Source organism: Chrysemys picta, chromosome 9 (genome assembly GCF_011386835.1).
Source record: "Chrysemys picta bellii isolate R12L10 chromosome 9, ASM1138683v2, whole genome shotgun sequence".
Taxonomy (NCBI): Eukaryota; Metazoa; Chordata; order Testudines; family Emydidae; genus Chrysemys; species Chrysemys picta.
Window position 1 is genome coordinate 57723271 of NC_088799.1, and position 12639 is coordinate 57735909.

General features: G+C 45.6%; 1 protein-coding gene across 1 annotated transcript; it reads right to left on the minus strand.

Moving 5' to 3' along the window:
- Positions 1-8789: 8789 nt before the first annotated feature.
- On the minus strand, positions 8790-12122 carry LOC101942098 (brain-specific homeobox/POU domain protein 3). Its single transcript, XM_005313299.4, has 2 exons — positions 11651-12122; positions 8790-10882 (listed from the first exon to the last, which is right to left on the minus strand). The coding sequence occupies exons 1-2, from the start codon at positions 11768-11770 to the stop codon at positions 9977-9979; spliced, it is 1026 nt and encodes a 341-aa protein (XP_005313356.1). The 5' UTR covers positions 11771-12122; the 3' UTR covers positions 8790-9976.
- Positions 12123-12639: the final 517 nt, after the last annotated feature.

The following is a 12639-nucleotide window of genomic DNA, read 5'->3' on the forward strand; positions in this document are numbered from 1 at the left end:
GTCTCAACCCACACCCTGAGACCAGATACAAACACACAGGAAATGGAAATACAAAACGTAGGGCCCAATCCTGCACTCCCTACTCAGCCAACCCGCCTCTCCTCCATATACTTCACTGAGGATTCAGCCAGTGTAAGAGGCTTAGTATCAGACCAAGAAAAAATGAGATGGAGGGCGGGATGCATGCCTGGTTGAGGAATAATTAAATAATTCAGAGGGAGAACATCCAATAGATGCCCCCCCTTACAAATTAATCACTCGATCTTCCCTAATACAAGAATTAACCTGCTCACTATCCAGCATTCTTCTTCAGCCAGCTCGTTTATAATCTTCCTCCCTGGGTTTCCTTTTTAAACCCTGCTGTTCTCCTTCATGCTACCACACCTCCAAAGCCTGTAATTACTGCTTTGCTACTTTTTTTCCCCCTGTAGTGGAACAGAGCCTACTTCAAGCACATACCTGTTTAAAAATACATCTTCACTGCACTAAACTAAAACACATAGAATAATAGAATATAGTCCATCAGCAGGGGCACCCTTTCCCAGGATGTCTTTCAAAGGAAAGAATCTGTTAAAAGAACACTGGCCATTTTCTTTCTTTCAGCCCTGAACCCGAGTGCGGAGCATGACATGCTGCCAACACTTTAACTAGGGGCTTGCACCAACATTTTCCTCCTCAGAACCATGGTCCGCTCTCAGTGGCACCAGTGTAAATCTGGAGTAACTTCACGAAGTCAGACTTATATCACTCTGGGACACCAGAAGCAGTGCTTGGTCCATAGCCAGTGATGAACCCACTGCATGAGGGATACATGTGCTGCAGAGAGCATAGGGAAGCGCTGTGTGATCAATTCATTCGCACACCCACTGGGACAAAAAATACTTCCTCGGAGCCACAGCCAAAGAGGGAGGTAGCAGCACTGCTGGGCAAACAAACTTCTGCTGTTCTGCTGAGCTGCATGTGTCTGGGATGTAGGTCCCAGTTCAGCAAATCACTTCAGTCCAGATTTTTAAAGGTCAATGGACCGGGATTTTGGTGCCTAAGAGCCTAAATCCCTTTTGAAAATGATATTTCAGCTCTGAAAGCAACTAGGCACCACCAGGCTGAGTGAAGCAACACCTAAAGACCTTTAAAAATCTGAAGCACCGGCTTCAGTTCCATCAAAGTTACCAGGTCACTAAAGAAGTCAATGGGAATTCAGCATGTACTTAAGTGCTTTGGTGAATTGGGGCCACAGGCACTCTGTGCATGGATAGCACAGCACAATGTTCAATAGCTGGGAAATGATGTGGGCACTTAGTATGAACAGGCCAGTGGGTCCCCAACATCCTGTCCAGGCAACAGAGAGATCCTGTCTCAGAAACACACCATTCCCAAGGTCCCAGTCCCTTCACTGCTGACTTCTCAAAGCATTTTATTCTGTGGACCACTGGAATGGGTTTCATGGACCACAGGATGAGAACCTCTATTGTAGGGGTATTTCAAAATGTATTTCCCAACCACCTGCTGATAAGTGCAAACTGACCTGTTTTCTCAAAGGCCAAAAATTATATGATGGGGATTATATGATGGGGTTGCCTGCAATAGCAAGAGACTGAACTGATGTCCCAAGATGTCCAGGCCTAAGTACTGTGTTCCTAAAAAATGTGTTCTTCAGAATACTTAGAATCACTGTAAAAGTCACTTCTGACAGAGATGGTTTAGCAGCACCATGAGAGGGGTGGTGGCTCCATGCAATGCAAGGAACTCTCCCCCCACCTCCATCAACATGATAGAATTTTAACTGGTTCCCCCAAGAACCTCCTCTCTATCTCTGTCACTGGCACAGTGGCTTTCAGTATAGAGGAGAAAGGAAGGGTTCCCTTAATCAAAGAATTACTTACCAAGCCACAAATCTGATAAAAGAAGAAACAGCTCATATATCAAAACCTCAAGTAAAGAACTTGCAAGTGCTGGGTGCCCTGCTAATCAATAATCTGTTAATTTAATACAATTTCAGCACTGAGGCCATGGTTCACAGGTTCCCTTTGCAATCCAGGAGCAGAAAGAGTATATGTGGGTATGTGGGTGTGATCCTTCTGGGGCTATATTTTTGTTATTGCTTTGGACTCTCATAAACTCTTCCTATACTGTCTTGCATGCAAAGAGTGGAGATTGAATTTTAAGGTGGCATGGGGATAAATTTAGATTTATAAATTTGGACTCAGCTGCTCTGTTGATAATATTCATGTGTGCTGTGTTTTTAAAAAATGGAATAAAAAGGAATATTTAAAGAGAAAAGAAAAATGTAGATCCTTAGGTTTCTCTAGGTTGATAAAGTTCCCTCTTATTTTCATAGGAACCATATTAACAAACTAAAAATCAAATCATGTGGAATGTGCATTTGAGTGAATTTGAATTTAAGGAGGATAAGTCTTTGTCTGTTTCCCTAAAAGGCATATTCCTTTCAACACTCTATCCCAGCTTCTGGATTCTAAGCCATACCCCGGAGAAGAGAAACAGAATAAGGAACAGCAATTGCTTCTGTGTGTCTTTCTCTGAGATAGTGATATATTATTAAGTTGTAAAATATTATGAGACAGATCCAAATCTTGCCATCTGACCTCTTTCCAAACGAAGATTGGCAATTGATTACTGGAAAACTGGATCAAATTATATTTTAACTCTACTTCCACTCCCAGGAGTTGCAGTGATTTAGGTTAGGTTGTGTTTTTTTTTTCAGCACTCATTTAAAAACTCAGATGCCAAATGAAAACATAAAGGCTGTGCAAAGAATAACGCATAAGCAGTAGAAGAGGCAAATAGTTTTTAAGGAGAACCGTGGGGATTTGGTGCTTTGCCTTTGTACTGCAGATTTACCTGTCCAGGGTGCTCAAAATGAGACCATTATTTTATTGATGTCATCTCTCTAATTCTTGCTTTCCTTTTTTACTCTTCAAAAATGAAAAATTAACAGCCTTGTTGCGGTTTGTCTCAGATGTGAGGGCTTTTTTATTTAGAGCTCTCCTTTTACAACAACTTTTTACAGTTGTTTTTTTCGCCTCCAGAGCAGGAGTCTATTTTTTCTTTCAGTCTTCCTCCCTCCCTCCCTCCTGTTAGATATCCGCTAAGTGAGAATTTTCCCATTTCTTTTGCCTGTTTTAAGGCATGATTTGAAATGGAACCTAGTTAATTCGGGGAACTTTTAAATTCGTTTTGGAGATAACTAGCCTCCAAAGGTAGCACATATTGAACAGGTAATTGCATTTCAGTATTATTAATGAAGATTATAGATTTTAAAAAATCCAATTCAAATGTCATGTCTGAATCGCCAAGGGAGCTTCCTCTTTCCATTGATTTCTCGGACAATTTTCAATCTATAAATTGTTAAATAAATGTTAGAGGGAGGGTCATTTTCAGGGACTTTTGGGGTTTAGAAGGAGTAAATCTCTGACCAAAATAATTCATGAATGGTTTCTTTGGGCAGTGAACATACCACCCGTGATTAAATAGTTCCTCTGTTGGCTTCATTTCACCAGCGATCCCTCATTGTGCTTTCCGGGTGACACATTTTTACAGTTACAAATATAACATCCTAGAGTTCCTCGGTGAAAATCAATTCTGGAGCTACATTGTTCTGAATTGGGTTTTGTCGTGGTTTTGTTTTAAATAAATATTTCCTATATTTATTTAAGAATGAGCAAATTCACTTCTTTTTTGCTATGGAAGTAAATATTATTGATTGATTTATTTTACATTCAGTAGAGCTCATGTTCTGAATATGATCCTAAAGTTAATGCAAGATGTTTGATGCTGAAACTGAGTCCATTCAATTCCCTTGATCTTTTGCACCTGTCTATGCAAAGAAAGTACCTGATCTCTTTAAAACAATCCCGTCACTTTCCTTTTGTTGGGGCCATATTTGTCAAATATGACATTTGCAAGCACTCCATCGGATCGACTAGATTACAGTAATAACAGCTATTTCAATCGGAACAAAAATCCCAAATTCTTAGCAACTCCACCCAGTCCGCCACTTTATAAAAAGCCATGCACCGAAGTTGTTTTAACACCGACTTTCCTTTCCTCCCCCCAGCCCGTTCTCATGACAAACCAACAGATCGTCTAAAATCACTTCGTTTGTAGATGTGCATAGACAAATACTGCTAGGCTAATTTCCCTGGGATACAACAAAGATCAAGAAAAAGGGTGGGAAAAAATCTTGGTACTGACAATACTAAATTAGACGTGATTAATTTGCTAGTTTTCTTAATTGTTAAGCCTAATAGCCGCTCCTTTTCTGATTCTGGAGTCTCAAGTGCTCAGTCAATGTATTTACTTTGATTATATTCCTAATTATGTTGTTATAGTTAATCGTTGTAAAAACATGCACGCTTTTTTGTTCTACTCGCAAGAGATCAAGACATGCATAATTGTATTTAGATTCAGAGGTGATAGGAGGGGGGGAACCCCTTCCTTTTATCTAAACCTTGTTCGAGCTATTCCTGATTTCTCAAAGATCCCCAGGTCTGTATAAAATCGCCCTTACCTGGCTGCTGTCAACATAATTCTGATGGATATAGTTATTATTTTAAGTCCCCTGGAAAAATAAAAATTGAGAGATCTTCCCCCAACTAACCCTTCAGATCGATTCTGCAGCCCAGGCATTTGCTTAAGCTGTTTGAATTTGTGACTGGAAAATACTGACTTGCCTTTTTATTATCTCAGGTGATAAATATTGCATCGCCTGCATTTAAAACTTTTAATAGCAGGGGTGTGAGCTGCACCTGCGAGCGCTTTCCTTTCTGCCTCCTACCAAGTGTGGGCTGGGGCTGAAGTCACTCTGCGCTGGTGTCATGTATTTATTTGTTGTTTCATGGCATCCAAGGTAGGATTCGGTGTCCTTTTCTTTTGGGGAAGGGGGGGGGAGGTTCAGTCTGAGGCACAAGGGTTGCAGCAGACTGGAGTGTGTTCTGTCTGAGAGGGAAAGAGCCACGAAGGGAGGGAGGGAAAAGAGAGAGAAAAGGGCCCTGCTAATGTTGCATTGAGATGATTCTCAAAGGCCCCCCAGGCAGCACTCAGCATCCAGACTTCATTAAAATTTCATACCCAGCACTTGGCCAAGGTCTATTTATGAAAATGCGCTTTTCGCTTCATGGAAAAAACAGGAATCAAGCGAAAGAACAAAGGAGAGGATGAGATTCTAATGTGCCTATATACAGTACATGGGGGGTGGGGAGCAGCCGGACAGCCCCGTACACCTGCCAGGGACACCAGACCCCAGCCCACCTCAGCTTCCTGCGCATTCAGATATATGTGAATGGGCAGGGCACGGGAGGGGAGGGCACGGGAAATGCGTCCTTTCAGCGCGAGGGTTGTGACTCTGCTCCTTGCCCGGCCTGAACCGAGCAGGGAAGCGCGAAGAGAATCTCTAGCTGATCTCCGCGCCTCGGATCTGACCGAGGTGCTGAACGGGACCGGCGGCGGGAAGGGGGCGCGAGCGGTCCTGTTGCAGTGTTTGCAGGGAGCTAGCCCAAGGCTTTAAGGCATTAAAACCCAAGCCTCTCATTCATGGAGAAGGGCTCCAGCACCATATATTCCCTCTGCCTAATGCCTGCCGGGGAGGGTTTAATGTGGTCCCAGGCGGGATGCCAAGCGGAGGAGCTCAGCGAGCCTGCAAGACGTACGAAGTGGCGGCCTTCTTCCTCTGCCAGAGGGGGGGAGGGATGGAAAATTCTGGGGGTGCTTCCCACGCAAACTTCCCACCGAAGTTCAGAGGGTGAAAGCAAAGCAGAGAGCTGTGGTCCCCCAAGCCCCGCGGCTGTGCTAGGAGCACCACAGAATCCCGGAGCCCAGGTCAGACCTTAGCCTGAGGGACCGGTGCGGAGTGGGTGCTTTTCTCCTCGATTCTCCCCTCGGGGCGGATGCAGATTGCAATCGGTTTGATCGATAAGGTTGGGCGACTCCCTGCACTTATATCTTTTGCCATCAATTTTTGACATTTGTGTTCCGCTCCCCCCACCTCCCCCGCTTCATAATTTACAGGAAAACCTATGAACTCCGCAACCACTGTTACCAGTGTTCCTCTGGTGAAAACGCGAAAGGCTTCAGTAGGCAAAAGCAAGTGTTTAGAGGGTGGGACATTGATATTCCTAGTGGAAGTCCCTCCCCCATTTAAATAATAACAATAACAACTAAGAAACATTGATTTCGGGTTAAATCGAATCTCTCCAGCAGAGTGGAAGGGGGGTTGTGAAATACCATTTGATAGTGTTTCCCAGCAAGAAAGACACACACGGGTATTTCTAGCGCACACATTTGGAAGGGGGAGGTTTCCCAAGAAGTCAGAACGAAAAAGCAGGCTGAAAAGAAACAGCTCGGTGCCATCACTTCGTTGGCCCCGGGACACACCCACCGCTCCGTTGCGGTTTTCTGGGGCTTTGGGCTCTAGTGGAGACACTGGGAAGTGTTGTAAGCAGCCATGGGATCCGTTTCAGCTCAGAGAAAAAGGGAAATGATCTAAAATCAGGTTCTTCGCTCATGTCAGGCAAGAAATAGAGGCTGCCTTGGGCCGGTGAGTCTTTAGTCTGCCAAAATAATCCATAGTGGTGATCGCCGCAAACTCCTCTCTGAACAGACCCCCAGCTCAAGACAGGAGGGGAAAGATACCAACCTGGTATCGGTCGTAGAACGAGAATCTCCGAGGGAAAGGGGAAACACCAGTACCTGGCTCTGATCAGCAAGGCGAGAGCGCTTTCGACCTGGGGTCAAACGGCTTCATCTGCTTCCAGATCAATGACAAGAAATTTCGTTTGATAGGCCCCGGGCTGATTTCAAAAGAAAACAAGGGAAATTCCCCAGATCCTTTGCGGTTTGGTTTGGACTGAAAACTTGGAAGTGTCTCTAGTGTTGTCTCCCCGCCTCCTCCCCCTGGGTTATGCGGGCAGAGGCCATAGCCAGCGCTGGTTGAATGAGACACGCACGTGCTGCCCTTCTGACCCGAGGGATCGGAGAAAGGGCGCTGCACAAAAATACAACGTCCAGAGAGCACGAGAGGCCAGGCTGGGCTAACTGGTGTGTGTCAGCAACGCCCCTCCCCGCCTGAGACCCTCACTCTGGCTCCTTAGCCTCCCACGTGGGGACGGAGGTGACACTAGAAACCCCTGCCCTAGGCTGGAAGGTTGCTCTAAGCAGTCCCAGGCGGGGCTTCGTTAGATCCCAGGTACTTTAGGCCCTTCCGGCTGCATTTGTCTTTACAGCTGATGCAGCCTGAACAGCCCCGCGCCCGGCGGGTCAGACTGAGAGCGGGAAGAGGGGGGCACTGTAGCAAGGACATTCGGCCAGTTTGCAGCAGCCCCGATGTGCTTTACCGAGAGAGACGCTCCCTCTGCGCCCATGTGGTGGGAAGTTTCCATGTGTAGTTGCTAAAGATTGAAGAGAAAATGGGTCATTTGAGCCAGCATCGCGCGGGGGGTGGCGGTGGGGGTGCTGTGTCTCTGTGTAAACCTGCTGGAAGCGGATTGGCAACCAACAGAGGTCTACGCTTGTTTGATATCTTTTGGGTTTGCCTTCAGTGCTGATAGGAGTTTTCTCTGGACCATTTCTATTCTCTTCCCCGCTTTTAATTCTATCTGACAACTCCTAAGAAAAATTCTGAGAGCCACGGGAGAAAAGAACAAAGATTCACACACATCTGCATGTCAGTGTGTATGTATACACTACACACTTCAAAGTGCATTAGAAATAAACGCACTTAGGTCAGATCGGCGCCCCCAACACACAAATTACATTTAAACAAAGTAATACCAATATCCCACACCAGTTCTATCATTTTGATTGTTGCTAAAGGACCCGCGATTCATGTTTCTCCCCGCCCGCCCCCCGCAAGTTAGCTGTCATATGGAACAAGATTCCGCCCTTGCCCCGAGATGACTTCTATGAAATAATCAAGAAATGCCCGAACGTTGAGAGAGAGAGAGAGAGAGAGAGAGAGAGAGAAGGGGGTGGGAGGTATTGTCATTTCAAAGCTCTTAATGTAAAGCTCTTCAGGTTAAAACATTTTATTGACAACTAAATGCCTGTAATGAAATATTTCTTTGATTTCGGTGTCACATTTTACAGTCGCTGGAGTCGAATAGAATTCCTGAGCCGGTGCTCACTTAGTTCTCTCTCTGTCTAATACGTTGTGCATGTTGAAGGTTTCCTTAAATGGTGAAATACCTCTTTCCCCTGACGAGCAGGAATCCCCGCCTCAGAGAAAGACACTGGATATTGCAGAGAGAAGTTGGATGCAGTATTTACATTTTCGTGGTACAACTAAACCTTGTTTAGCGAAAGGCACATGAATTAATTTGTTCGATTTAAAATGCTTTGCATTTGGGGTTTCTTCTGTCAAGAGCAAAGCACAACCGATTCAAGAAATATCATGCCTGCAACTCAACTTCTATCACTACAAATCAGGTGTTGTGACTGCGAATCAAATAGACGGCAGTTTTGGCTAAAGAGGAGGCTGCGGTCCTGGCAATTTTAAAAACATTTGTAGTTGGGTTCCTCCCTCTTCCCCCTCCCACTCCCCCCCCCAGTTGCTTGCTAAAGAAGCTACCTTGTAGCAAGCCAGAAATAGGCAGCATAAGCGACTGTGAGCTTTTGCTCTGCAGGATATATAGTTGCTAAAAAGAGGGGCATTTCTATTTGGTATTGTTCCCTACAGCTCCCCCTACAATAACTACCACAAGCCAAGGAATGAGTGAGGTAAAACGTGCATGGTTTATTTGAAATTCTGTAGCATACACAGACACAAAATTTCATTCAGCACACACACAACAAAATTAAATAATCATTAAAAATGAAACAAAGGCAAATTTCTCTATTAAATACGCAAAGCAAAGAAAAAAATCTTGCCTTAGAAAGTGCAGAGTTAAATATTTGCAAAGTAACAAGTTATTTACTAATAACTTCTGATAACCATAGTGAGTTTTCTTTAAGTTACATATAAGTTAGATCTCTCAAAAATAAAACTTTCCCCTGGGTCAATACATCCTGGAAAAAAAAATCTCACAGAAACGAGTGAATTGTGCAGAGAAAAGAAACTCATATGTCAAATCCAAGAGCTTTTATCGTGAGAAGCAAGTAGACCAGTTACTTACACGTTATTATACTCATTTCAAGGGGAAATGTCATAAATATGAGATTTAATTATTTGATTGTCAAAGCGTTTTTTTACGGTGAAATTATATGGACGTTAAATATTTCAAGTAAAACAAAAGCAAAATAAGTCCCCAATTTTCCAAACAAACCATTAATCCATGGACCTGATATTTTTTCCTTTTCTCTTTTTTCCATTATTTTTTAGCTGATGAGGTAGAAACAGAACAGTTATTGCAAAAATGCGACGGATTTGCAGCTAGATGAGAGAGGGGGGAAAGCCAAGTAAACCATGCAAGTGTGTGTGCAGGTGAGGAGCCCTTCAAGTAAATGCTTGTTTAAATAAAAAAAAAAAAAAAAAAAAAAAGAGTGACATGGATGACGTGCTATACAGCAACCTAACAGAACGGAACTTTCCAACCCCGGTGGAGTGCCTTCACAAGGACATATTTACAATCAAATATAAAAAGAGTATTTGAAACTGAGAATAAACATTTTTTCAAGTTTCATTGAATTTGTTTCTCCTCTGACATTTTCTAGTAGTCAGTGGAGGGGGTAAGTGGGTTTCATCTCAAAGACACAAGCCCTGACATTCACTCACCAGGACTATTGGACAGTTCTATACCTTTCTCCTGTATGGTTTTGTCTTTTAAAAAAGTATTTATTAGTAACACTATTATGCCCAGTTCCTTGATTTGCAGAGACAACGACGGATTCGAGAGGAGAGAGAAGTGGTTTTCCCTTAAAAAAAATCTGCCTGATTTAGGAGCTGGGGAGGCAGATCATTCCAGGGCTGGTTTGGGGGAGGGGGCGAACACTGGTTTTCTCTGCCCTCCCATCCCCTCTCCGGGTCTCAGTAGGTTGCAGAAAATTTCATCCTTTTCTGTTTCTGTCTTTGGTTGCAAAACCAGACGCGCACCACGTTCTTCTTCAAGTCTAACTTCTCTGCAATGGCTGCGATTTTCTCCGAGGAAGGTCTGGGCTGCACAGCAAAATAAGCTTCCAGCGACCTCTTCTCCGGGGCTGCTATGGAAGTGCGCTTGCGTTTCTTGTCCCCGCCAGTATAGATTTCGGGCTTGGTCATTTTCTCTCTTTGAGCCCTCTCAGCCTCCTCCAGCCAAGCCTCCAAAATGGGCTTCAGGGCCACCATGTTGTTGTGGGACAAGGTGAGGGACTCGAACCTGCAGATGGTGCTCTGGCTCAAGCAGCCAACACCTGGGATCTTCAGGTTGGCCAAGGCGGAGCCCACGTCTGCCTGGGTCACCCCAAGTTTGATCCTCCTCTGCTTGAACCGCTCAGCAAAGGACTCCAGCTCCCTGGGGTCTGTCTCTGTCTCGGGGCCTGAGATGACAGCATGGGAGGCCAAGCCGTGGGGGTGGGACATGTTCATGGACTGAGGGTGGTGGGCCATGTGGTTGAGGGCTGGCATATGGGAGTGCGGGTGGGAGGGCGTGGAGCCCACCTCGGGTCCGGGCACACCCCCCAGCGGGATGGCAGAGTTGAGGTGGTCCAGGAGCTCCCCTTCCAAACCCTGCGAGGGCTGGTGGTGGTGGTGGTGGTGATGGTGGGTGGTCAGCACCGAGGGGTGGTGCAGGTGAACCGAAGAAGAGGTAGGCGTGCAGGAGACGCTGCTCATGGTGTGGTAGGTGGCATCTGGTTTGAAGGGATGGGTTTTCTGAGACACTATATCCACAGCTGCCAGAGCTTCAGCCCCTCTCAGCAAAGTCTCATCGAAGCCCGCGAAGATATTGCCTTGGATCTGAGGAAACAAAGAAACAAAAATGCCAGAAGAGTGTAAAGCACGCGATAGCTCTCTGAAATGCAAGGGGGGGCAAGACTGGCGACAGGCAACGGGTCACCCCAGACTAGAGGAGTAGGAGAGGCTTCGGTGTCAGGACACCAACATCCCATTAGGAGAATTACCAGCCAATGCCAACATGATCTAACCCAATCTTCAAGGGAACGCTCTTCGAAAGCAAAGAGATTTTTGAAAACAAAAAACAAAACTAAAAAAACAAATAAAACGAGGCAATGGACCTAAATCCGGCAAACATGCCCAAAAAGTGAGGGAGACCATTTATTTTTCTTACTCCAAATAGCTGCAAGCCATTCCCCTTATTTCTTAAACCGGGAGCCCCGAGCAAACTGCCCCGCAAACACATACTTGGGTCCTTCACATAATTTATATTCCTTCCAGGAAAAAATATACTAGGAATCGAAATTGCCCGACAAACTTATCGCCAATTTAGTTAGAGAGATTTTGCTGAATGTGACTGCCTGTAAAATTAAATTAAAGAAAAAGTTAGAGGCAGTTTGCGGAATCCCCATCACACAGAGGGTCTAAGCATTAGCTGAAGACACTAAATAAAAATAATCCATCCGCTGTTCATGACTCTTGCATCTTTCACTTGCCTATGAAATAAACTGAAATGCATGTACATCTAGCACGGGGCTCCTAGGCAGCCTGCAGCAAAGCCCGACATCAGTCCCCCTCTAAGGGACGTGCTGGACTGTTTGTGCCGCTTACCTGGGGGGCTGGCAGACAGGCTCTCCTGATGGCCTCCGAGCTTGTGTGCAGGTGGGTGTATTTCGGCTCGTGCAGGATGGGGTGCATGCTGAAAGCCTGCTTGCTGTTCATAGACATCATGGTGACAGAGAGGAAAAGAGACGCAGTGGCACCGTGTGGCTACTGCATGGGCAGGTGGAATCCGTTGAGCTTTGCTCTTTTGGTCTGTTGTTATTGTCTGACTGCTGATCACAGCATCAATGGCATTATAGACCTACCCTGGCCCGCCCCCAGCCCCTCCAATTGGGGGAGCTGGCTGCAGACTCCGCCTCCTCTTCCTACCACTCCCCCGAGAAGGCGAACAGGAGCCAGTGATCTCACTAGCCTCTTAGCCCCGGCGTTCCCCACCTCTTCCCGTCCCCGCCCCAGCGATGATCCAGCTGCAGGCAATCAGTTGGCTGAGGGTGCATTGATGCCATTGTGCAGCGGGACTGGTACACTGCCTCGGAGCCCAGCCCGAATGTCTCCCAAGCAGGGTACGAGGGCTAGCTGCCAGCACCTCAACTCGCTGAGAAATACTGCCCACCGCTAATGGGTGAAACAAGGTAAAGTTCCTTGATCCCCTGGCCTGAGCTAAACTGGTTAGGGGTACCCGGTTAGATGAACCACCCAATGATTATTGTCTCTAAGTTTCCATTCGTTTGCAACAACCCCATATTTATTTGGAATGAAGGCGAGGATATTCTTGGCAAGCCCTAACGTCTGACTCAGTCTGAGGGCTCACTGAGGAAGGGTGCGTGAACAGCACAAAGTCAATGGATACCTGGATATTTTGGTGGTGGATAAATGCTCCGAGTTCTGATCAGCGAGTATCCATGACAATGTTCACGAATCCTGACTGGTTCCAGATATGCTAGCAGGAATGGTTAGTCCTCTGAAGAGCTGTACCTGAAAGTACATTGTCCATTTGTTGTTCTTTATCTTCCTAGCTGTATGCTTCCATGGGCCGC

Bases quoted from the DNA above. Each gene is read 5' to 3' on its own strand.
- LOC101942098 (XM_005313299.4), bottom strand. From the start codon at position 11,770: ATGATGTCTATGAACAGCAAGCAGGCTTTCAGCATGCACCCCATCCTG. The intron at 10,883-11,650 runs GTAAGCGGCACA...TTGTTTCCTCAG, and splicing joins CCTGTCTGCCAGCCCCCCAG to ATCCAAGGCAATATCTTCGC.